At 53.3% G+C, this 25852-nt stretch overlaps 1 protein-coding gene across 1 annotated transcript; it reads left to right on the top strand.

Annotated features, from left to right (window-relative positions):
- Positions 1-1213: 1213 nt before the first annotated feature.
- Positions 1214-15033, top strand: NYX (nyctalopin). Its single transcript, XM_036460459.2, has 3 exons — positions 1214-1704; positions 2459-2531; positions 13277-15033. Exons 1-3 carry the CDS (start codon positions 1639-1641, stop codon positions 14683-14685), a joined length of 1548 nt encoding a protein of 515 aa, XP_036316352.1. The 5' UTR covers positions 1214-1638; the 3' UTR covers positions 14686-15033.
- The last annotated feature ends 10819 nt before the right edge of the window (positions 15034-25852 follow it).

Below are 25852 nucleotides of genomic sequence, written 5' to 3'. Positions count from 1 at the left end.
GAAGGAGCCTGCTTTAATGGCCGAGTCCCCTCAGGGGCCCGTAGGAGACGCTGAACTGCGGAACCCATTCCATCAGAGGCCCCGGCGGTCCCGGCTCACTGCCCCCCCTCCCCCCAACGCAGCAGCGATCAGAGAGAGGCGGGGTTCCCACCGCCCCGCGGGGGGGGGGGGGGAGCTTTCTAGAAGGCCACCTGCCCAGGCAGAGCGGTGCGTCCTGGGCCCCCTTTGTCTCAGGCTCCCCTCCCCCTCCCTGCCGCGGCCCCTTCTGATCGGCGGCCAAACGCTTTGTGCGGAGCCAGCGAGCGGGGTGCGGCCCCGGGCCCTGAGCGGCGGGGTGTGTGTGTGTGTGTGTGTGTGTGATGGGGGGGGGGGGGGGATGGAGGTGCGGCGGGAGGGGGGGGGTTGGGTGGGGCTGCTAGCTCTCCGGATGACAGGGTTTTGCCTGCAGCTCCGCCTCGGGGCGGGCCAGGCGATCGCCTTCCTGCGCCCCCCCCCCCCCCACTGTTTATCCCAAGGCCGCGGGTCCCACCGTCTGCAGTCACAGGGGGGACGGCCCCTCGGTCTGGCCCGGAGAGCCTCTGATGCTCCCGAGGAATGTCTGAGGCCAAGGGCAGGAAGGGCCCACAGGGCAATCCCCAACCCAGAGCAGCCGGCCCTGGAGCCGAGGCCAAGGGCTATAGAATAGGTGCGGGCGCCCTCAGGGCCTCTGGCCGGCTGCTGGGGGGTGGGGGTGGGGGAGGATACACACGCTGAAGTGCCGGATGAAGACCGCAAAGGATGCTTCCTGCCCTGGCCGGTGGTGCTCAGTGGCTAGAGCATGTCTGCGGACTGACGGGTCCAGGGTTCGATTCAGGAGGCAACCAATGGCTGTGTCTCTTTCCCATCCATCCATATTGCCCTCTGGCTCTCCCTCTCCCTTCCACTCTCCCTAAAAATCAGTGGCAAAATATCCTCTGGTGAGGATTAAGAAAACAAAGAAAAAACAGAACCCCCCACCGCAGATGCAGATGCTGATTCCAGAGGGGTTGGGTGCTGAGTCCCCTTCCTAACCAGCTGCCCGGGTTGCTCTGAGGCCTGATGGACTGGGCCTGGGCGGTGGCCAGCAGCCTCTCCCCCACCAGGTCTCAGCCTGATGGGCAGGCGGGCGGCACCGGTCACTGCACAGCAAGGCCACCAGCAGCCCGCAGCCCGCATTGGGAAGAACATCCAGCTTTCGCTGCCCTGGCCGGCCCCACCCCCGGTTATGTAACGTGCCCTCCTCCTTGTGGAAAATGCTGGAAATGGCTTTTTGCTGGGCAGAAAGCCAGTTCCTGGGTGCTTGGTGCTTGGGGCCGGGGCTGGGGTCGGCCGGGAGGGGGGTCTGCAGAGGGTTTAAAGGGGCCGAGCAGATGGGGGGCCAGGGCCTGGGGTAAAGCCGATTGGTGTGTTAGCAGAATCTGCCGCTGGCTTTTGTGATTCTCACGGCAAACGCATTCTGTCATCTGGGCTAATCCTCATCCCAGACCGGCTTTTCCTGCCATTACATCTGGAGGAAGGAGAACCAGCTCAAACCTGCACAGGCGACTCTGCCTCCCGCCCCCCCCCCCCCCACTTCTCTGGGGGAGGGTGTTCAGCAGCCCTGGCTGCCCGGCCTGGGAGATGGATGGGCTGGGGGAGCCCCAGGGAGCCTCGGAGGAGGAGGGGACCAGGCCGACCCCCAGGCCGGTAAGCGACACTTGGGGACCGTCCGCTAAGGCAGAGGTTCCCTCTGTCTGTCTTCTCCCTGGTGGCCAGCGAGTCCCCCAGTGGCTGTCAGGGATTTAGCCCGATGGAGGCTTTCTGACCGCACCCAGGCAGGGAGCTCTGTTTGGCTGTTGTTACTGGTTGTTCTTCTTCTTTAAAAATAAATAAATAATAATAATAAAAAATATATCAAATTGATTTCAGAGAGAGGAAGGGAGAGGGAGAGAGAGATAGAAACATCAAAGATGAGAGAGAATCATGGCCCCGCACTGGGGATCATCACACAGCCCGGGCCTGTGCCCTGACCGGGAATCGAACCATGACCTTCTGGTTCCTAGGTTGATGCTCAACCCCTGAGCCATGCTGCCAGGCTGGTTCTTCTGTTTTTTGTTTTGTTTTGTTTTGTATTTTTAAACATGTTTTTATTGATGTTGGAGAATGAGAGAAAGAGACATTGATGAATCAATCGGCTGCCTCCTGCATGCCCCCTACCGGGAATGGAACCGTGACCTCTTGGTTCATAGGTTGACACTCAACCACTGAGCCACACCAGCTGGGCTGTCAGTGGTTCATCTTAATGTTAACCCAACAGCATGGTTGTTGCGAGAAGTGAGTGTGAAGAAGAGAGGGAAGCCAGGCCATCAGGGAGAAGGGGAGGAGGTGGGAGAGGGACCCGGGGTCCCGGTTCTCAAGGCACTGCTCCTGGGTGCCTGCTGACCTGCGCTCTCTCCCTCAGGCAGGGATCCAGCTGGGCGGCCCTAGGCCGCCAGGCTCCTGCAGCTCCGGGATGCTGGCCCTGCTGCTGCCTGGTAAGTTGCCAGGCCGCCCCTTTGGTCCGCGTCTGTGGCATCGGGTGCGGGTGGGTGAGCCTGGGAGAGGCGTGGGAACCCAAGAAGCATGGTCTGCAGGCGGCTTCCATGACAGCTGCACCTGGACAGTCTGGCTCCGCTTCATTGAATGCGGGTGGTGGGGTCGTGGGGGAGGGGGTGGAGAATGAGAGAAACAGTAGATGGTGGGTTTTTGTTTGTTTAAAAACAAAACTCAGCCCTAGCCAGTGTGGCTCAGTGGATAAAACGTCAGCCTGTGGACTGAAGGGTCCCGGGTTCGATTCCAGTCAAGGGCACATACCCGGGTTGCGGGCTTCATCCCCAGTAGGGGGTGTGCAGGAGGCAGCAGATCCATGATTCTCTCTCATCATGGATATTTTGCTCTCCGAAATCAATAAAAAAAATATTAAAAAATAAAAGAAAAACAAAACTCTGAGCCAAATATATGAAATAACCTCTTGGAGATTTTCTTATTTTAATTTCAGATATGAATTCATTGATGTAGTCACCAAAAAGTACAGTAGCTCTCTAATCACTTTATTTTAAGATCATTTTACTTTAAAAAAAATCCCTTAGCCCTAAAAGGTTTGGCTCAGTGGATAGAGTATTGGCCTGCGGACTGAAGGGTCCCGGGTTCGATTCCGTTCAAGGGCATGTATCTTGGTTGCGGGCACATCTCCAGTGAGGGGTGTGCAGGAGGCAGCTGATCGGTGTTTCTCTCTCATCGATGTTTCTAACTCTCTATCCCTCTCCCTTCCTCTCTGTAAAAATAAAAAAATATATTTAAAAAAAATCCCTTAAAGAAACCATCTTCCTAAAGGAAGAAGAAGAAAAGGAAAACTATCTGGGTGGAACTGTGATTATGGATGTTTAAATCCTGCCCCCTCCCTCCCCCCAAGTTATTTTGCCCTGTTGTTCTAAAGCTTTTGATAAAATCAGAAGATTCATCACAAATTAAAAAATATATGTTTGTATTAATTTTTTAGGTAGAGAGAAAGGGAGAGGGAGAGAGAAACATTAATGATGAGAGAGAATCCATCGGTTGCTTCCTGCATGCTCCCTTTTGGGGATAGAGCCTGCATCTGGACAAGTGCCCTGACCTGGAATGGAACCAGTGACCTCTTGGTGCGTGGGATGGTGCTCAACTATTGAGCCACACCAGCCAGGCTCACCCCAAATTTGTCACCGCACATCTACAGGTCTAGGTGCTCAAACCTGAGCTAGCCCAAGGAAAAATCCCTTGTGAAGTTCTGCAGTGAGTAATTCTAAACAGAGACTCTGCTGTTCTGACCCTCGGGCGAATATAATTATTTAAAGTTGTAATGACCCATGTAATAGCAGCGTTGGCAGAGAAAATCTTCCAGATAATTCTAAAACGGGAATAGAATTTTTTCACTCTTTTAAAAAAAATTTTTTTTTATTGATTGCAGAGAGGAAGGGAGAGAGAGGGAGGGAGAGAACATTTTTATTGATTGCAGAGAGGGAGGGAGAGAACCATTGATCGGCTGCCTTTTGCAGGCCCCTTCCTGAGCATCGAGCCCACAACCCAGGCATGTGCCCTTGACAGGAATTGAACCTGGGACCCTTCAGTCCCCAGACCGATACTCTATCCACTGAGCCACACCAGCCAGGGCGAATCTTTTCACTCCTAATTCTACCTTTTCAAACAGCAGAACTTGCTCTATTCCTGGAGTCCACAGATGCACGCGGTCCCTCCCACACACTCCCAGGTCTTAGGAGAGAGGGCTGCAGAGACTTTGTCCTTGAGAAACGTACAGTCTTTTATGGGAGACCCACCAGGTAAATGAGAACAAAATCGGAACAAGGTGCAGGGAACATTATGATAAATAGGACACGGCTGCCTACCTCCAGGAGGCTGCGGAGGACAGGGCTGACATTTAGATAATTACAGACAGCCTGCTCCTGGCCGCCCCCCGCCTAGAAACCATAGGGAGTTTGATTGTCTCACTGGGACAGAGTGTTTACTTCCAAGAGCCAATATTCTTCTCTTTTCTTTTTTTTTAAGTCAAGGACTGATTTTTTAAAAACTACATATCTTATTGACTTTTTTTACAGAGAGGAAGGGAGAGGGATAGAGAGTTAGAAACATCGATGAGAGAGAAAGATCCATCAGCTGCCTCCTGCACACCCCCCACTGGAGATGTGCCCGCAGCCAAGGTACATGCCCTTGACCGGAATTGAACCTGGGACTCTTGAGTCTGCAGGCCAACGCTCTATCCACTGAGCCATACCGATTAGGGAAAGGACTGATTTTTTAAAAATATAATTTTATTGATTTCAGAGAGGAAAGGAGAGGGAGAGATAGAAATATCAATGATGAGAGTCACTGATCGACTGCATCCTGCACAACCCCCACTGGGGATGGAGCCCACAACCCGGGCCTGTGCCCTGATCTGGAATTGAACCCTGACCTCCTTGCTCATAGGTTGATGCCTAACCACTGAGCCACACAAACTGGGTCCAATATATATTTTTAAAATATATTTGCATTGATTTCAGAGAGGAAGGGAGAGAGAAAGAGAGAGAGAGAGAGAGAGAGAGAACATCAATGATGAGAGAGAGTCATTGATTGGTTGCCTCCTGCACGCCCCCAACTGGAGCCCACAACCCAGGCTTATGCCCTTGGCCAGAATTGAACCCGGGACCCTTCAGGCCACAGGCTGATGCTCTATCCACTGAACCACACCGGCCAGGACCAGTCTTCTTTTCAATGTGCACCCACAGCTCTGCCGCCCGCACAGAGAGCAGGCAATGCGCCCAGCCCGGTGCTGCGGGACAGGACGGTCCCTGTGGCAGGAGGCGGCTACGCAGACGTCTGTGACAAGCTGGCGAGCGGAGCGGTGACATCATGCGCTAACAATAGCCGCACTCAGAATTGATGGCCGTCCCCTCATCCCTGGCACCGCATTCCGCATGCTCCGCGGCACAGATAATGTTCCTGGGGCTGCAAGTCACAGGAGGAGGGACGCCGTGTTCCCGAGAAGCAGGCAGCGGGAGCACTGCCCCAAGTAGAGACGTGACTCAGTGGGCCTGACAGAGGAATGGTCCCTGGCTCACAATGAGGGGGGGGGGGCGAAGGGGAGGGGAGAGCTGGGCAACCAGAAGCAGAAATTCTCTGGCCACGAGGGTCTCCTGGAGGGGCTAGGACTCTCCCCCCTCCCCCATGTCAACCTCTTTCCGGTTCATCCTCCTTCTCACAGCACAGTATCCAGATTCCTTTAAAAATATATTTTATTGATTTTTTACAGAGAGGAAGGGAGAGGGATAGAGAGCTAGAAACATCAATGAGAGAGAATCATCGATCAGCTGCCTCCTGCACACTCCCTACTGGGAATGTGCCCACAACCAAGGTACATGCCCTTGACCGGAATCGAACCTGGGACCCTTCAGTCTGCAGGCCGATGCTCTATCCACTGAGCCACACCAGTTAGGGGAAGAACATTTTTTTGTTGAAGTACAATTTACGTAACATGAAATGAGCCATTCATCATTTAAAAGTGTACAATTCGGTCCAGCCAGTGTGGCTCAGTTGGTTGAGCTTCAACCCAAGAACCAGGAGGTCAGGGTTTGATTCCCATCAAGGGCACAGGCCCACATTTCGGGCTCGATCCCCAGTAGGGGGCGTTTGGGAAGCAGCCAACTGATGAGTCTCTCTCATCATAGATGTTTTTATCTCTCTCCCTCTCCCTTCCTCTACCTCTCTGACACCAATAAAAACATATTAAAAAATAAAAAACACAAATGTGTATGATTTGGCCGTGTTTACTTATTTTTAAAATATGTTTTTATGGATTTCAGAGAGGAAGGGAGGAGAGAGAGAGAAACATCCATGATGAGAGGGAACTATGGACCGGCTGCCTCCCGCACACCCCACACTGGGGATGGAACCAGCAACCCGGGCCTGTGCCCTTGATCAGAATCGAACCCTGACCTCCTGATTCCTAGGTCCATGCTCAGCCACTGAGCCACACGGGCCGAGCCTAACCTCAGTACTCTGAGACGTGGTGCCTTGCTTTTCACTCGGGCAGACTGAAGTATCAGTGGTTGGGTGAGATTCCATCCAGGGACCGCAGAGGCTCCTGGAGCCTATTCTTAGCGTCCTTCCTGCTTTCCCAACTGCTCCAGCCCCCCCTCCGCCTCCTGCTGTCCAGCTGGTACAGACGAGGAAACCAAGACGTAGAAAGGTATCCTGAGGTTAGAAACAAAACCCCAGCGGGGCGAGAGAGCAGGAGGATAGGCGTGCCAGGGGAGTTTGGGAGAGAACCAGGGAGCCACACCCTACGGACAGTGATTCCAGGCTGACTCCCTGGAAAGCCCCCATGTGGATCCTGGAGCCGGACCCCTCCTCCCCCGCCGTGGCAGGCGGGGAATCAGGGATGGTCACAGGGATCCTTCCCCCAAATCCCGAAGAGAAATGATTGAGAACTGCCAGTGAGCTGGACCTTCTCTTCTCACGAACTGTGAGCTTTTAATTTGGTAAATGTGTTCCTGGCCCAAGCATCGGCATGGGGCTCAGCTTGGGGCAGCCAGGAAGCCTGGCTTCTGGAGTGATCGCACTGGATCCAGGAGGGACCCCTTTCCGTCTGCACTGGGGGAAGCCGGGCGGCCTGAAGGTCACGGTTTGATTCCCGGTCAGGGCACAGGCCCGGGTTTCAGGCTCCATCCCCAGTAGGGGGCGTGCAGGAGACAGCCGATCAATGATCTTCTCATCATTGATGTTTCTTTTTATTTAAAATACTAGAGGCCCAGTGCACAAAGATTCATGCAAGAATGATCCTTCCTTTCCCTGGCTGCCAGCACCACCTTCACTAGGGTCTGGAGCTGCCTTTCCGCCTTCCCACGCTGTCCAGAGGTCCAGAGTAGCTGGGGCAGTGAGGAATGCCTGCATCCTGCCCCGCCCTCGGCGCCTGCATATGCAAATTAACCCGCCATCTTTATTGGGTTAATTTGCATACTCCTGATTGGCTGGTGGGTGTCACAAAGATATGGTCAATTTGTATCTTACTCTTTTATTAGTGTAGATATTTTCATTGATTTTTAGAGAAAGAGGAAGGGAGAGGGGTAGAGAGATAGAAACATTGATGAGAAAGTCATCGATTGGCTGTCTCCTGCACACCCCCACTGGGGATCCAGCCCACAACCTGGGCATGTGCCTTAACTGGGAATGGAACCAGCGACCTCTTGGTTCCTGGGTTGATGCTCAACCACTGAGCCACACCAGCCAGGCTCATCACGGATGTTTCTATTCCCCTCTCCCTCTCCCTTCCTGTCTGAAATCAAGAAAAACTTGTTTTTAAGAAAGCGATCCCATCCTGGGAACCCGAAAGCCAGGTGCCTGTGCACTGTCCTGGCCAGAAAATGGTCAGTTTGAAACCCGTCTTGCTGAGTGTGTGACCCACAACGCCGGTCCCGTGCCTGGGCCCCAGCTGCAGGGGCCGTGGGGGAAGTTTCTGGTTTCAAGCTCGAGCAGGCAATGGACAAGGCAGGAAAGTCCCTGCGTGTGGAAAGACCGCTTCAAGGATGTGGTGGAGGGGGAGAGGGAGGGGAGGGGAGGATGGGTGCAGGAAGAAGGGGTCCATGGGGAGAAAAGGGGACCTCTGTCATCCTTTCAACAAGAAAGAGAAATTAACAAAAACAAATAAAAATGTAAGAAAAAACAAGACATGGTCCGGGGGAGCCAGAAACAGTGTCAAATGTCCATCTTATCAGAGACTAGAGGGCTGGTGGGGGGGTGGAATGGGGCGGGGGGAGTCCCTCAGCCTGGCCTGCACCCTCTCTAATCTGGGACCCCTTGGATATCCCTCCCCCTCACAATCCAGGACTGCTGGCTCCTAACCGCTCGCCTGCCTGCCTGATCACCCCAACCTCTCTGCCTGCCTGCATGACCTCCCCTAATCCCTCTGCCTGATTGCCCCTATCTGCCTGCCTGCCTGATCATCCCTAACTGCCTCTGCCTGTCAGCCTGATTTCCCCTACCTTGCCCCCATGCTGACCTGATTGCCCCTAACTTGCCCCCCTGCCAGCCTGATCTCCCCTAACTTGCTCCCCTGCTGGCCTGATGGCCCCTAACCGTCTCTGCCTTGGTCCCCAGCCTAAGTCACAGTCTGGCCTCCCTCTGTAGGAGGCAACCTGGCAGATCAGGGGAAGGCACTGCCCCCATCACCCCACTGCTGCTGCCACTGCCAGCCTGAGCCTGCTGCACCGTTGTCCTAATTAGCATATTATCCTTTTATTATTACAGAAATCACGTGGCCATGCAGATGGTTGCAATGGGTTCCTGACATGAAAACAGGGAAATGGCACAGCAACAGCCATTAGCAGGCCCAGTGGGAACCGAGAGTGAGCCAGGCTCCCGGCTCCGGCTCCGTCACCCTCGTTGGCGCTGGTCTCCGCACACCAGCTTCCTCCCTTGCCCTTGGCTCCTGCCATGCAGTGCCCACAGGACTGACCCGTCTGTACCATGTTCACGGTTGTGGCGGGGAGGTGGCAGGAGGGGCACATGGGCACATTTTTGCTCAGATGGTGGTTGGCACAGCTGCTGGGCACACGTGGGAACTGAGGGGCCCCGAAGGCCAGGAAGTGCAGGCCGTTGGGTTACAGTCAGAGGAGCGGAAGCTGAGAAAGGCCAGTGAGGGGGTGAGGAGCGCACACGCCCGGAAGACAAGCAGAGGCTGGGGTTGGTGAGCCACTCCGCACCTCTGCTTCTTCTCCTGTCAGAAGGAGGAGAGATTACCTCGCAGGACTGCCATCTGAAATGAAATGATCTATGTATCAAGCTTAGCCTGTAGCAAACACTCATTCAAATGTGGCTGTTCTCAATGGAATGCTAAGCTGCGGTAAAAAAGAAGGAATTCTTACCTTTTGCAACAGCATGGATGGAGCTGGAGAGCATTATGCTAAGTGAAATAAGCCGTTCAGAGAAAGATACATATCACATGGTCTCACTCATTTGTGGAATATAATGAACAACATAAACTGATCAACAAAAACAGATCCAGAGACAGAGAAGCATCGATCAGACTGTCAAACCACAGAGGGAAGGCAGGGGAGGGTAGGGGAAGGGGGAGAGAGCAACCAAAGGACCTTTACGTACGCATATAAGCCTAACCAATGGACACAGACATCAGGGGAGCGAGGACATGAGTGGGGGTAGATGGGGGTAAATGGCGGGGTAAGGACAGATATGTAACACCTTAATCAATATAGAAAAAAACTTAGAAAACGTGGTTGTACTAAAACCAAAAGAAACCCATACAATTTGATGAATTGCAGTAGCACTAGACATGCGCACATCACCCAGATAACATCCCTGAACCACATCGGTCAGTGGTATTTGCTGTCTCTCTCGATGGGGCCCATCTGTGGGTCTGGTTGCCAGCAGCTGTGCTGTAGGGCCACGTAGAAAGGCGATCATACAGTGTGTAGTCATTTTAAAAAAATCTTTATTGTTGAAATTGCTACATACCGTGTTTCCCTGAAAATAAGACATCCTCCGAAAATAAGACCTAGCGCATGGAAAGATAAGACATCCCCTGAATATAAGACCTAGCGCAACTTTGGGAGAAAAAATTAATATAAGACACTGTCTTATTTTCGGGGAAACAGGGTAGGTCCTCCTCTCCCCCCACTAACCTCTTCCAGCTGCTCCCCTCCCCCCACCCCCCAGGCGCTCACCACCCCATTGTCTGTGTCCATGAGCCATGCCCACATGCACACACGCTCATTGGCTGACCTCCTCCCCCCTCCCCTTCTCTCTGAGGTCCCACAGTCTGTTCCACATCTCTGGGTCTATTTTGTCTGTCAGTTTATTTGGTTCATTAGGTTCCACAGATGAGTGAGATCATGTGATACACTTCTCCTCCCTGACTGGCTTATTTCGTTTAGCATGACAGCATGTATTCTCCTGTGTCAAGTTTCTCTGCTCAACAGAATGCTTTTGTTTGTTCCCCTTTGGTGCTGAGTAGCCTTCTGCTGAAGAAATAAATGCATTGTATGATAGTTCACTTCTCCACTGCACTGCTGGGTAATTTCTAGCTTTGATCTATTATGATCCAGCCGCTGTGCACTTTCTTGCAGTCTTCATGCAAACATTAAAAAAAGATTCTTTTGGGTAAACACCTAGGAGTGGAATTGCTGAGTCATACGTTTAGCTTTAATAGACACTGCCAAGTTTTCCAAAGTTATCGAACTGTTTCCACTCCCACCAGCAATGGAAGAAAATCCAGCTGTTCTATATCCTCAGCAACATCTGGGTTGTCAGTCTTTTGAATTTTAGTCATTCTAGTGGGCATGTAGGGAAATCTCATTGTAGCTTTAGTTGCACATCCCTCATGGCTGATGTTGATCACATCTTCATGTGCTTAATGGTTACTTAATATATTCTTGCTCTGGCCACGGTTGTTAAGTGGTTAGAGCGTCACCCTGACCAGGTATGTGCCCTTGACTGGAACTGAACCTGGGACCCTTCAATCTGCAGGCCGACGCTCTATCCACTGAGCCAAACTGCCTAGGGCGAAAGTTCGGACTTTAAAAGGTAAAAAGGATATATAATAAGAAAAGTTTACTCCTCTTGCATGTTTTCTTTTTAAAAAAAAATAGATATATTTTATTGATTTTGTACAGAGAGGAAGAGAGAGGGATAGAGAGTTAGAAACATTGATGAGAGAGAATCATCGATCAGCTGCCTCTTGCACACCCCCTACTGGGGATATGCCTGCATCCAGGTACATGCCCTTGCCCGGAATCGAACCTGGGACCTTTCAGTCCACAGGCCAACGCTCTATCCACTGAGCCAAACTGGTCCCAGCTCCTCTTGCATGTTTTCAAAAATTTGGCAGCTACATTTGTGACTCTTATATTATACTAGAGGCCCAGTGCACGAAATTTGTGCGAGAGTAGGCCTTCCTTCCCCCAGCACCCGGCACCCAGCTTTCCCTTGCAGAGGTAGGCCCCGCCCATCCCCTGTGGCCCGCTGGTTGGTGGCCTGGGCCTCACTCTTTGGGGTGATCATGGGGTGATGGCTGGGCCCCTGACCAATCACATTGCACCTGCCTTGACTGGCCTGGTGCCTGTGGTGGTAAGCGTGGTCCCGGATGGTCACCCGGATGGTCATTCCGCTGTTTGGCTGTTTGGTCGACAAGCAAATTGGTTGTATCTTCTGTGTCTTAATCCCATGAATTCCTTGACAAAGAGTATTATTATTATTATTTTTTTAATATCCTCAGGTGAGAGTTTTTTTTTATTTTTTTATTTTTATTGATTTTTCACAGAGAGGAAGAGAGAGGGATAGAGAGTTAGAAACATCGATGAGAGAGAATCATCAATCAGCTGCCTCCTGCACAACCCCTACTGGGGATGTGCCTTTGACCGGAATGGAACCCGGGACCTTTCAGTCCGCAGGCTGAAGCTCTATCCACTGAGCCAAACCGGTTTTGGCAAGAGTATTAAAAAAAAAAAAAAAAAAATGACACCCTGCAGCAGGAATCATTATGGTGGAGGGCCTCAATGCCACTGAATCCTGCAGACATTGACTGAGCCATACTGTGCCCTGGACCAGAAACATGAGTCCCAGGGGTGAGCGTGCACTCCTGTCAGTCCGGGAGGAGAGAGAATAGCATGGAGGACGCTTAAAGAAACCTGATCCCTTCTGCTTGACCCAGTTGGAGGCCTCGACTGAAAAAGTTCTGTCTGGGTCCAGCTGACACCTGGACTTTAGGTTACATTCTTGGCCTCATCTGTGCAACAGGGTATCTCTCCAGTCAGCAGCTGCCCTGTCACAGCCAAGCTCAGCTCAGGGTCCAAGAACTTAACCCTGAGCTTGGTGTCCAGTTCACAGTTCTTAGGGACAGGGAAAAACCAAGTCAAGCTTCTGCAACAAGAATATTGAAGTACTTGCCGAGACCGGTTTGGCTCAATGGATAGAGCGTTGGCTTGGGGACTGAAGGGTCCCGGGTTCGATTCCGGTCAAGGGCATGTACCTTGGTTGCGGGCACATCCCCAGTGGGAGGTGTGCAAGAGGCAGCTGATCGATGTTTCTAACTCTCTATCTCTCTCCCTTCCTCTCTGTACAAAATCAATTTTATTTATTTATATATATATATATATATATATATATATATATATATATATATATATATATATATATATATAAAGAATATTGAAGTACTGGCTGGTGTGTATCAGTGGTTGAGCATTGGCCCATGAACCGAAGATCATGGTTTGATTCCTGGTCAGGGCACAGGCCTGGGTTGTGGCCTCAATCCCCAGTGGTCAGTGTGCAGGAGGCAGCTGATCCATGATTCTCTCTCATCAGGGATGTTTCTCTCCCTCTCCCTCTCCCTTCCTCTCTGACATCAATCCTATATAATAAAAGCCTAATATGTAAATTACCCCCTCAATTGGGGGGCGTGGAGCTGGCCAATTTCCCAAGTTTCCTCCTCCGCTCCCCTCCCCCATCGGCCAGACTCCACCTGTGCATGAATTCCTGCACTGAGCCTCTAGTATATTAAAAATAATAATAATTGGGCCGAAAAGGAGTGGGAAACCCTGTCTAGGGCCTGGGAGGCTGAGAGACCATTTGGACCATCCAGGAGGGGTGAGGACTTGGTGGCGGGCTGCCTCCTGCCACGCAGACAGGTAGGATTTCACCTCCGGTTGACGATCACTCCTTCTTCTGTCTTTTTTCTCCTTCCGCCCCTCTCCCCCAGCGCTGATGCTGAGCCGGGCGGGCGCCTGGGCCCCAGAGGCCTGTGCACGGGGCTGCCCGGCCGCCTGCTCCTGCGGCCCGGGACCCGGGGAGCGCGGCTGCTGGGTGCGCTGCGACCGCGCCGGCCTGCTGCGGGTGCCGCCCGAGTTCCCGTGCGCGGCCACCTCCATCGACCTGGACCGCAACGGCCTGCGGCTGCTGGGCGAGCGCGCCTTCGGGACGCTGCCCGCGCTGCGCCGCCTGTCGCTGCGCCACAACAACCTGACCTTCATCACGCCCGGCGCCTTCCGCGGCCTGGGCCGCCTGGCCGAGCTGCGCCTGGCGCATAACGGGGCGCTGCGCTACCTGCACGCGCGCACCTTCGCCGCGCTGGGCCGCCTGCGCCGCCTGGACCTGGCGGCCTGCCGGCTGCTGGCGCTGCCCGAGCGCCTGCTGGCCGGCCTGCCCGGCCTGCGCGAGCTGGCGGCGGCCGCCAACCTGTTCCGCCGCGTGCCCGGCGCCCTGCGCGGCCTGGCCAACCTGACGCACGCGCGCCTGGAGCACGGCCGCGTGGAGGCGGTGGCCGCGGGCTCGCTGCGCGGCCTGGGCCGCCTGCGCGCGCTCAGCCTGCAGGCCAACCGCGTGCGCGCCGTGCACGCCGGCGCCTTCCGCGACTGCGCGGCGCTGGAGCACCTGCTGCTCGGCGACAACCGCCTGGCCGCGCTGCCCGCCGGCGCCTTCCGCGGCCTGGGCCGCCTGCGCGCCCTGCACCTGGGCGGCAACGCGCTGGGCCGCGTGGCGCGCGCCTGGTTCGCCGACCTGGCCGAGCTGGAGCTGCTCTACCTGGACCGCAACGCCATCGCCTTCGTGGAGGACGGCGCCTTCCAGAACCTGTCGGGCCTCCTGGCCCTGCACCTCAACGGCAACCGCCTCACGGCGCTCGCCTGGGCCGCCTTCCAGCCCGGCTTCTTCCTGGGCCGCCTCTTCCTCTTCCGCAACCCGTGGCGCTGCGACTGCGGCCTGCGCTGGCTGCGCGACTGGATGGACAGCTCCGGCCACGCGGCCGAGGTGCCCTGCGCGTCCCCGGGCTCCGTGGCCGGCCTGGACCTCAGCCGCGTGGCCTTCGGGCGCGCCCCCGACGGCCTGTGCGTGGACCCCGAGGAGTTAAATGGCAGCGCGTCCAGCCCGGGCCCATCCCCGGAGCCCGCGGCCACCACCGCGAGCCGGCTCAGCAGCCTCCTCTCCAGGCTGCTGGCCCCCAGGGCCCCGGCGGGGGAGGCGGCCAACGCCACCGCGGGGCCTGGCAATGCCTCGCTGGCCCTCCCCTCGGGGGCGCTGGGGGGTTCAGGCCACAGCACCCCGTTTCTCTTGGGCGCCGGCGTCCTGCTCAGCGCGGCCCGGCACGTGCTGTTTGTCCTCCAGGCACACTGACCTGCCTCTCCGCGGCCCACACTGCCTGGCCGGTGGTGGGTCATCACTTAATTGGGCCTGAAGGTGTTCGTGGTCGAGGACAGGGGAACAGGAGGGAGAAGTTTGCCTCCAGAGATGGCCCCCGGGAGAAGACAACCCTGGAAAGGGCACCTGGGATTTGGGGAGGGCATGGGTTTCTGTTCATGTCACGTGGGCATTGATTGGCAAAGAAGAGCAAGAATGAACATGGGCCCTCACCAGTTTGGCTCAGTGGATAGAGGTCGGCCTGTGGACTGAAGGGTCCCGGGTTCAATTCCGCTCAAGGGCATGTACCCAGGTTGTGGGCACATCCCTAGTAGGAATTGTGCAGGAGGCAGCTGATCGGTGATTCTCTCTCATCGATGTTTCTAACTCTCTATCCCTCTCTCTTCCTCTCTGTAAAAAAGTCAATAAAATATATTTAAAAAAGAAAAAGAAAAAAGAATGCACATGGACCCTTCCACCTAAAGGCTAGGAATTGGAAGCTTGCAGGGTCCTGAGGCTCCACCTCCTTCCTTCCCCAATCCCTCCTCTTCCAAGAAACGGACTGAGTTAGAGCCAGCCCCTGGCTAAGCATTAAGAACGGTGCCAGTTCCAGTGGGGCAACCCATGAGGCCCAGTCCCTGTGTTTCCTGCCACAAGCCTCTCCCCTCTGGGCCTGGGGATGCCAGGGTCCAGAAGATGGACAGGACAGGAGAGAAGGGGGGTGGGAGGAGGACTGAGACCCAGGGGGTGGTGGTTCCTGGAGTTGGACATGTGTTAGGAGGCGGTGAAAGCAAAGGGCCAGCGCTAGATCGCCTAGCTCCCTTGGTTGGGTTGGTTGGGGGTCCTCCCTGCACTGAAGCATTTTGGGATTTATCCCTGTAGGGGGTGTGCAGGATGCAGCTGATAGATGTCTTGATCTCACATCAATGGATCTCTCTCCTCTCCCGTCCCCTCCCGTCCCCTCCTCTCCCTTCTTCCTCCTTCTCTTTCTCTCCCTTCATCTCTGAAAAGAGAGAGAATCACTGATCGGCTGCCTCCTGCACGCCCCCCACTGGGGATGGAGCCTGCAACCCGGGCCTGTGCCCTGACCAGGAATCGAACCGTGACCTCCTGGTTCATGGGTTGAGGCTCAGCCACTGAGCCACACGAGCTAGCTGGAGTGTCCATTCTTCACGGTGAAGTACTTTGGGCCTCCAGGTCATGTTACATGTTAGCAATGCCGTGGACAGCACCGGTGGGGGGAGGGGGGTGGGCGTGTACAGACAGGTGCGACCCTTGTGCTCCTCACCCCAATTGAATGGCTCATACCAACATTTCAAAACCAAGACGGAACGCCAAGTCACAGAGCATCACGTGTCTGTTATAAGAAGTAGTTTTGGTTTGTGAGCCTTTTTGTTAAATTTGTATGCGTTTGTTCAGATTATGTATGTTTGTGTCTGGAGTGCTTAACACAATCTATGTTTATTGTGAGCTAGCATTAAACAAGTTTGAAAGTCACGAATCTGGAGCATGCGTGATTAAAAAACCCCTCTCATCTGGAGTAATCTCAAACCCACAGAAAAGCAGCAAGAAAAGTGGAATGTATACTTTGGCCTAGGCTTTCCAGTTGATAGTATTTTACTATATTTTCTTTCCCTTCCTCTCTCCATGTTATTATTTCTTTTAAAAAATACTTTTATTGATTTCAGAGAAGGAGGGGGAGAGAGAGAGAAACATCAATAATAAGAGAGAATCATGGATCAGCTGCCTCCTGCACACCCCACACTGGGGACTGAGCCGGCAACCCAAGCATGTGCCCTTGATCCAAAAAGAACCTGGGACCCTTCAGTTCAACAGGCTGATGCTCTGTCCACTGAGCCAAACCAGTCAGGGCAGGACTATTATTATTTTTTTTACTAACACTTTGAGTTAGTTGCAAACATCACGATCCTTGATCCCTAAATATCTCAGATGTATTGCCTGAGTCAAGGACATTTTCTCATCCACAATACCATTATATCAAAACCAGGAACTGTCATCAATACAATACTATTATTTAAACTATACTATATATTGAAACCTCAACAGTGGTCTAAAAGATGAAAAAAATACATTTGTATTGATTTCAAAGAGGAAGGGAGAGGGAGAAAGAGAGAGAAACATTCATGATGAGAGAATCATGGACTGGCTGCCTCCTGCACGCCCGCTACTGGGATGGAGCCCACAATCCAGGCCTGTGCCCTGACCGGGAATCGAACCACGACCTCCTGGTTCCTAGGTTGATGCACTCTGGGCATGCAGGATGATTTTTGAAACAGCCATTTCTTTTCCTGTGGGTGGAAAACAGGTTCCTAGCGTGTGGCTTGTGTCCATTTGATTGCAATGCTTCAAAATTGTCAGTCCCTCGGTTGATTTGAATGTTCCCAAATGCAACCATTTCCCAAATGGCTTACTTTCCAAATGTGAGACCCAGATGAGGTCAGAATTGTTTGTTCAAACCGTGTGTGGTGGCCATGGTAACGGAGCGAGGATTCTGAAAATCCTGGAGACCAGCTCTTTCTGTAACCATGGCAGCCACAGCAGCAGCAGCCTGCGTTCCCAAGGAGCCAGACCAGCCTTGGGAGGGATGTCCTGCCTTGCGCTTGGCATGGGTTCCTGAGAGCCGGACTCCACAGGCCGCTCCAGTTCTGTCCGGGGGAGGGGGGGGGGCGCAGCTAGGGGGCCAGTTTTTGGGGAACATTTGTTTGGCTGGAAGGTTTTGAACAAGTAAGCAACACTGAAATAGCCTCTGGGAGACAGATTTTTCTAGAGCTACGTAGCCCAGAAGGGTTCTGGGACGTGGGAGTTGCTTTCCTTCAGACAGATCCCCAGTTGCCTGGAACGAGTTCCTGGGGACTTGTGCCCAGCGTGAGCTCTCCTGAGAGAAGGGGGGCTGGGGGTTCCCGGTTTTGAGTTCCTGGAGTTCCCCAGCCCATCACTGGCTCACTAAGAGCACCTTGGGAAACGTGAGGTGCTATGGCCCTGCTGAGCTAAACGACATGTACCTGTTAGGATGGACCATGTTATGCTGTGTAACAAACAGCCCCCAGTCTTCAGGGGCTCCCAGATGGCTATTTCATGCTTCAGCAAAGTGAGCTTCTGAGGAGGCTCTGCTTATCAGAGGCACTTAGGATTCCTGGCCAATGAAGGAGCTGCCGGCTTAGGACACAGTTACCCCAACCTGGGCCCGAGGGCTTGCCCGCCCCCCACCCCCCCTTCCACAGAAGCAGTTGTAACTCTGCAATGCTTCCACCGATGTGACTCACGTTCGATTGGCCCAGTTGTCACACAGCCACACAACCTCACCAAAGCAGGGAAGGCTGGTCCTCCCATATGCCCAGGGGAGAGCTGGGGATATTGCTACCCACCAGCGATGCCCCAAGCACGAGTGGCTCCAGGCAGCTGGCCTGCTAGATGAGGCCTGGACTCTCAGAGCTGGCCCAAGAGCCCAGCCAACGTGGCTCAGTGGTTGTGTGTGGACCTATGAACAGTTCAGTTCCCGATCACCGCACATGCTTTAGTTACATGTGAGTGTGAGTGTGTTTGTGTGAGTGTGTGAGTGTATGAGTGTGTGTGTGTGTGTGTGTGTGTGTGTGTGTGAGTGTGTGAGTGTGTATGTGAGTGTGTGTACTGGATCAGAAGATAAAAATATGTCTTTCACTGCAGGCCATCATCGTGATCATTTGAAAGCCAGCATCATAGATTAGTTTGATTCCTTTTTTCAAAGACTGTGAAGTTAAAAGTCAAGTGCAGCTCAGCCATTTGGCTCAGAGGTCCACTCAGTGTCAGCCATTGGACCAAAGGGTCCTGGGTTCCATTCTGGCCAAGGGCATACATCTCGGTTGCAGGGATCCCCAGCCCCAGGTTGGGGTGCCTTGGGGAGGCAACCAGTCGATGTGTCTCTCCCCCTCCCTTCCACTCACTTTAGAAATCAGCAGAAGCTTTGTGCAGCGGCAGCATCGTAGCCAATGAGGTTTATCCACGGGGCGGTTATTGCTAATTGAAAACACCATCCATAGGAAACTGTCCGCAGTGAGGGTTAGTGAACAAACTACAAAAAGGCTGAGCGCACAACTGCATCCCATTTGCTGACTCTCCTCCTCCAGCCAATTGATGTTCTTACATCGCCACCAAACAGCGTGTAAACATCCAGTTAGACCCGAAGCAGCAACATGGGGAACTGGGAAGAGTCTGGGCACTTAGAAGTCAGAATGGAAGTGTCCTTTGACCCCCCTGAAGAGGCAGGGGGAGTGGCCCGCAGAGCGTAATGGCTGTTTCATTTTAATAAGTTAATGACTAATCATGAGCACCCTTTGAACATCCCTCTCAGGAATATCTAGCATTTTAAACATATATATATATATATATATATATATATATATATATATATATATATATATATATATATATATTTTTTTTTTTTATCGATTTTCACAGAGAGGAAGAGAGAGGGAGAGAGAGTTAGAAACCTCGATGAGACAGAAACATCGATCAGCTGCTTCCTGCATGCCCCCCACTGGGGATGTGCCCGCAACCAAGGTACATGCCCTTGGCTGAAATCGAACCCGGGACCCTTGCGTCTGCAGGCCACTTAGCCACACTGGTTTTGGCGGGATAATAGTATTAAAGCACCAATGACATAAGGAAAAACCCCACCCAGGGTACCCGATCCCAGATTTGAATCCGGGTCTCTTAGCTCCAGACCCAGAGTGAACTTCCTGCAGCCTTTCACCTCTGGGAACTTTTCGGAGCCAGGACTTCAGTGTCAGAGGAGAGGATTGGGAATCTGTCCCACGCTGAGCAAGGCTCTTTGTGGACACAGACAGGCTCACTTTACGATTCACACAGAAGGCCGTGGGCCTGCAGTAGCTCAACTGATCTCTTGTCGGAGTGGCAAGGCGGTGGCGGCAGCCAGGGAAAGGAAAGCCCATTCTAGCATGAATCTTCGTGCACCGGGCTTCTAGTAAAGTTATAAAGCTCAGGGGGAATATAGGAAGTCTTTGGGACCTAGGGCTAGGCAAAGAGTTCTTGAACTTGACACCAATAGGACTATGCAGAAAAGGAAAAATGGGCAAATTCTGTTACCAGCCCCAAAATTCATGTGCATGACACTTCAAAAAGGCCAACATTCACAATGTCAGAGTTTGCAGTAAGAAAGGGTTTTGATTGAGAAGGCACCTAATCCAGAAGGGGGGCGGGGCTCAGAGGCTCCTCAAATCCATCTTAAAGGAGCACACACAAAAGCTTAGGCTTCTTTTAGCCGAGACCGGTTTGGCTCAATGGATAGAGCATCGGCTTGGGGACTGAAGGGTCCCGGGTTCGATTCCGGTCAAGGGCATGTACCTTGGTTGCGGGCATATCCCCAGTAGGGGGTGTGCAAGAGGCAGCTGATCGATGACTCTCTCATCGATGTTTCTAGCTCTCTATCTCTCTCCCTTCTTCTCTGTACAAAATCAATAAAATATATTAAAAAAAAACACACACAAAAAAACAAAACAAAAAAAAAAAACCCCAAAAGCTTAGGCTTCTTTTAAATCAAGAGAAGAAAACATAATGGGGAGGGGTTGGGGCTGGTTTGGTAAAAGCTGAAGCTATTAGTCTGAGGCCCGGGAACAAAGCAGGCAGAGGGAGACTGGGTCAGGGAGACCCGCACGCCACTCTGCTGCAATCTTCTCTGATCACAATGGAAAGATTTCCTGTGCAAAGGCACCTGGAGGAGATGAAAAGAAGCTACAGCCAGGGAGAGAGAGGTGCCAGCCAGACATTCCACACAGAAATCTCAGACCCCACAGCCTCAGTGCTAACAGTGTCAGTGGAAGATGGGCAGGCATTGTTTTAAAACATATATATATTTTATTGATTTTTTACAGAGAGGAAGGGAGCGGAATAGAGAGTTAGAAACATCGATGAGAGAGAAACATCCATCAGCTGCCTCCTGCACACCTTCTATTGGGGATGTGCCTGCAACCAAGGTACATGCCCTTGACTGGAATTGAACCCGAGACCCTTCAGTCCACAGGCCAATGCTCTATCCACTGAGCCAAACTGGCTAGGGCTGGAAGACATTTTACAATTGCAAATACGCACATGGCAAGATGCTCAGCATCATTCACTTAGATCAGTGGTCGGCAAACTCCTTAGTCCAGAGCCAAATATCAACAGGACTGAAATTTCTCTTGAGAGCCAAATTTTTTTTAACTTACATTGTTATTAATTTAATTAGGGTCCTCCTCAGCTGGCCTTTGCAAAAAACTCAAGGGGCCAAAGAGCTGCAGTTTGCCAACCACTGGCCTAGACCAGCCGAGAGCCTGGCAGGATGGCTCAAACGCAGTGGTCATGCCAAATGCCCGGGAGAAGCGGGGTCACTGCGCGGTGGCTGCTGGGAGCGGACAGGGCAGAGCCGGTTGGGCAATTTTTCCCGAAACCAAACATGCCCCGGCTCTGTGACTCAGCATCTGTGCTCCAGGCCGCTCACCCCGTGAATGAAGACTGTTCACATGGAAACCTGGCCGCCCGTGCTCCTGGCGGCTCCTGCGCCGGCACACCAGCTGAGGACTGGCATCAGCCCCATGCCAGCCACACACACGGTCCGGTCCGTGGCTCCCAGGCTCTTCAGTGAAAGGGGGCGGACTGGAGATGGGCACCGGCACCAGCCTGCGGAGGGTTAGGAAGGAGTTGGCTAGTCTGAAAGAAAGCCTGTCACAGGCCCAAGGTCACATAATCAAAGTGTAACAAAGGCCCAGCTGGCGGCACTGGCTCGCCCATTCATTCATTCGTGGCTTCTCTCTGGGACTCTGAGCACCAGCAGGAGCGCAGCCAGGGATGGAGGCTGAGCCAGCTGGGCGGGGACGGAGCCGGGGCTGCGCTAAGCTTTGGCATGGACTGAGCTATGAGAGCCTCAGATGCCCTGCCGATGCCAGCTGATGGCACAGTCTCTCTGGGTCCTGGCCTTCTCATAGGGCACACACAGGACACTGGGAGCAGCTAGAAGTGGAAGCAATGTGAGTCCTGCTCTGTGGACTGGGATTGCTTTGTTCCGATGAGAGAAGGCGCATGCTCACCTGGTTGGGAGTGGCCTGGCCCTGGGAGCTCCCCACTCCCCCCAGAGCTGCCTGTGGCCATGGGGACATGAGCAAATGCCCAGCCCGCACTCCCTGTGACCTGCCCATTGGGCTTCCTCTCTGCCTACTTCCCTGTACTCTTCACCCTGCACCCCATACAAGCAGCTGGCCTATGGGGGCCGCAGAGCAGGTTTTGTGGGTGACCTGCTGCTCGCCCTGCTGTGGCGGGATGGGAATGAACTCCGATAGGACTCCACCCCGTCTCTCAGGCGCTGGCAGCAGCCGGGCCCCTTGGTTGTCCCGTTACACTTCAGCAGAGACTGAACTGAACTAGGAAAGCCTCGGGTGCCCCGCCGATCCCGGCTGATGGCACCCCATCTCCAAACCCCGGCCCTTCTGGGCTTGGTGAAGCCAGGAGTGGGGTGTGGGGACCGGGGGTTGGGTGGAGCCACCTGGGCGTGAAGGGGACACTTCACTCAGTACTGGTCCCCATCCCCCCACCTTTGCACCCACGACGAGGAAAGGGGTCGTTACTAAACGTGGCTGCGTTGGGCTTCCCCCTGCCCCCACCGGCACTGGTCTTCGCGGCCACCCTCTGCTTTCTCCCCCGTGAAACGACATCCACCGGAAATGGAACCGGCCACCACGCAGGACAGACCCACAGCGCCCCCTGGGGGTCGGCGACGGTTTTGGCTCCAGCTGCTCAGCGTCTGGCCTGTTCTTGGCCTTGGAAAGGAGCATCCCTGGGGTGCCGATGGTCCTCTCCTCCCTTCTCTCGTCCGCCCCCCCCCCCCCGCCCCCGCACTAGGCTATTTCGGGCTGCGCAGGCCAGAGACACGCATGCTCTCTGGCCTCCCTGCTCCGGGCTCAGCACCCGGATGAGCACAGGGAACAGCCTCCGGAGAGACTGACCGCACAGCTGGCTGCCCTTCCTCCGCGGGAACGCGGTTCCCTGAGCGGCGTCAGTGCGGAGCGGACAGGCAGACGGCGGAGCCACAGACCCGCCCAGCCCGGGGCTGAGATCAGGGGCAAGTGCATGTCTCGCTCCGCTCAAGGCCCAGGGAGGAAAGTTACAGGGGAGGAAAAAGTGTTTCCTCAATCCTGCTTTTTAATTTTTATTTTAAATAATATTTTTATTGATTTCAGAGAGGAGGGGAGAGGGAGAAAGAGAGAAAAGCATCCATGATGAGAGAGAACCATGGATCGGCTGCCTCCCACACCCCACACTGGGGATGGAGCCCACAACCCAGGCCTGTGCCCTGACTGGGAATCCGACCCTGACCTCCTGGCTCATGGGTCGATGTTGAACCACTGAGCCATGCTGGCCGGGCTAGATCATTGTTTTATAGCTACCTGTATATATATATATATATATATATATATATATATATATATATATATATATATATATATATATATATATTACAGAAAGGAAGGGAAGAAGGGAGGGAGGGAGGGAGGGAGGGAGAGAGAGAGAGAGAGAGAGAGAGAGAGAGAGAGAGAGAGAGAGAGAGAGAGAGAGAAACATCCATGAGGAGAGAGAATCATGGATCGGCTACCTCCTGCACGCCCCCCTGCTGGGGATGGAGCCTGCAACCTGGGCCTGTGCCTTTGACCAGAATTGAACCCAGGACCCTTCAGTCCACAGGCTGACGATCAATCCACTGAGCTAAACCAGCTAGGGCTTTAAATATATTTTTATTGATTTCAGAGAGGAAGAGAGAGGGAGAGAGGGAGAGAGAAACATCAATAATGAGAGAGAATCACTGATTGGCTGACTCCTGTATGCCCTCTACTGGGGATCGAGCCTGCAACCTGGGCTGTGCCCTTGACTGGAATCTAACCTGGGACCCTTTGGTCTGCAGGCCGACACTCTACCCACTGAGCTACACCAGCCAGGACTACAGCTACCTATTGATAATGCCATAGTTTAGGCAGGGCTTAACTCAATGGAGCAATTTGGGGAGCATTTTATTTTATCTGTTTCATCCTCACGCACACCCCCACCCCTTCAGCTGCCAGTGTTAAGTCCAGTTGTCGCCCGTGCTTTCGTCTGACAGGCATAAATCAGATGTTCCCATGATCCCTTCTGGGGTTCAATCACTTTGCTCGAGTGGCTCATGGGACTCGGCAGCATGGCTTCCTCACCCGATCACAGGTTGGTGTGAGACAGTAACGAATACCAGGAGCAGCGGGAGGAGGACCTGCAAGGGGAGGCTCAGAAGTGCCCGGCACAGCAGCCTCTGTCCCCAAGGAGCTTGGGGCGCATCACCCTCCCACACCTAGATGGGCTTACCAACCAAGAAGGCCCCGGAACCCTGTCCTTGGGGCTTTTTGTGGAGGTGTGATTGACAAAAGCATTGGCTGCTGGTGATGAACTCAACTTCCGGTAAGGGCAGCAGTCAGCAAACTCCTTAGTCCACAGAGCCAAATATCAACAGCACAACGACTGAAATTTCTTTGGAGAGCCACATTTTTAAAACTTAAACTTCTTCTAACTTCACTTCTTCAACATAGACTCGCCCAGGCCGTGGTATTTTGTGGAAGAGCCACACTCAAGGGGCCAAAGAGCCACGGTTTGCCAGCCTTGGGGTTAGGGGATTGAGGGCCCGGGGCTGAAATTTCCCAGTCTCTGATCACAAGGCTGATTCTCTTGGCAACCAGCCCCATCCTGAGGCTGTCTGGGAGTTTTCCCCCAATCACCATGGTAACATACTTAGGTATGCTTGAAAGGGACTTGTTGGGAGTAACAAAAGACACTTTCATTGCCCTTACCACTTAGGAAATTCCTAGGCTTGTAGGGGCTCTGTGCCAGAAACACGGCCAGACCAAGGCATGCCGTAACTTGGCAAACTAGGGGCCTGTTTGGTAACTTCCACCAGGACCTGTGGGAAGGTTGTACCATCTGTCAACACTATTTGATCAAAGCAACACAAATGTGCACAGGTGTGCTTTCCCATGAAGCCAATTTTCTCGAGAGTCACATATGGCCTAACGGTGGAGCTCCCCTCCCCCAGTCTCCCACCCTCTCCCCCAGAAAAAACTCCTCCCACTTCCCAACCTTGTAAATGATTTAGAGAGAGGAACTGCCTGGGTCTCCAGCAGTCTCCGTGTCCCTCAGCTCCAATCCTACCAGTTTTTACAGACTGTAGTTGTGGGGACTACTCTTCCCAGCTCTGGGACCCTGGGCTGGGGGTCTGGTGTGGGGCTGGGACCCCTTGCTCTTCTGGGTGGCCTCTGCAGGGACCATCTCCCTCCCCAGCCTGTTCTGCACCTCCACACCTCCTACCAGTCTCAGTGTGCTTTCTTTGCTTCTCTAGTTGCAGGACTTTCATTCAGCCAGCTTTCAGGTGGTTCTGGATGATGGTTGCTCTGTATTTTAGTTGTAATTTAATGTGGTTGTGGGAGGCAATTATTTATGCTACTATCTTGGTTCACTCATCCCTGGGCTGGGGAATTGAGCCTGCAACCCAGGTGCGTGCCCTTAACTGGGAATGGAACCCACTTCCTGAGAACACTGTGAAGGAGTGACGTCCACGGTTCTGTCCTCAGTAGCCCTGCTCAGCTCTAGTAGAATCATACCTATGGCTTTTTGTGTGAAGTCAATCCATCCTCTATTTGGTCTTTGTTTTTTCTTCTTCTTGTTTCTTGCTATTTTTCTCGCCATTATTGTCTTTTCCAAAGAACCCTGCCTTTTCATGTGCTCGAAGTAGGACAGTTTCAGTGTTGTCAGTCTTGCCTCCAGTGATAGTGGCTCCAGGACCCACTTGTTGCTCTCCCCCAAAACATGTGTTTCAGATGCATCATTTCTGTCACTATCAGCCTTCTTCATAAACCTACACGTGTTGAGTGTACAGAACTAAACACACACACACACACATACACACACATACACACACATACACACAGACTAGTACAAGTCTGAATACAAGTAAAACAGGAAATATGGGTAAGTGGTGAATTATATCAATGTCAATATCCTGGCAGTGAGATTATGCTATAGTTGTGCAAGATGTCGCCATCAGGGAAAACTGGGTAAAATGTACAAGGGATCTCTATGTATTACTTCTTAAAACTGCATGTGA

Source organism: Pipistrellus kuhlii, unplaced genomic scaffold (genome assembly GCF_014108245.1).
Source record: "Pipistrellus kuhlii isolate mPipKuh1 unplaced genomic scaffold, mPipKuh1.p scaffold_m20_p_32, whole genome shotgun sequence".
Classification (NCBI taxonomy): Eukaryota; Metazoa; Chordata; class Mammalia; order Chiroptera; family Vespertilionidae; genus Pipistrellus; species Pipistrellus kuhlii.
The sequence above is the reverse complement of the archived record's forward strand: the minus strand, read 5'-3'. Positions and strand labels throughout refer to the sequence as shown.

Coding starts and splice junctions, on each gene's coding strand:
- NYX (XM_036460459.2), top strand. CDS start 1,639: ATGGATGGGCTGGGGGAGCCCCAGGGAGCCTCGGAGGAGGAGGGGACC. Junction 1,705..2,458: donor CCAGGCCGACCCCCAGGCCG/GTAAGCGACACT, acceptor TCTCTCCCTCAG/GCAGGGATCCAGCTGGGCGG. Junction 2,532..13,276: donor GCTGGCCCTGCTGCTGCCTG/GTAAGTTGCCAG, acceptor CCTCTCCCCCAG/CGCTGATGCTGAGCCGGGCG.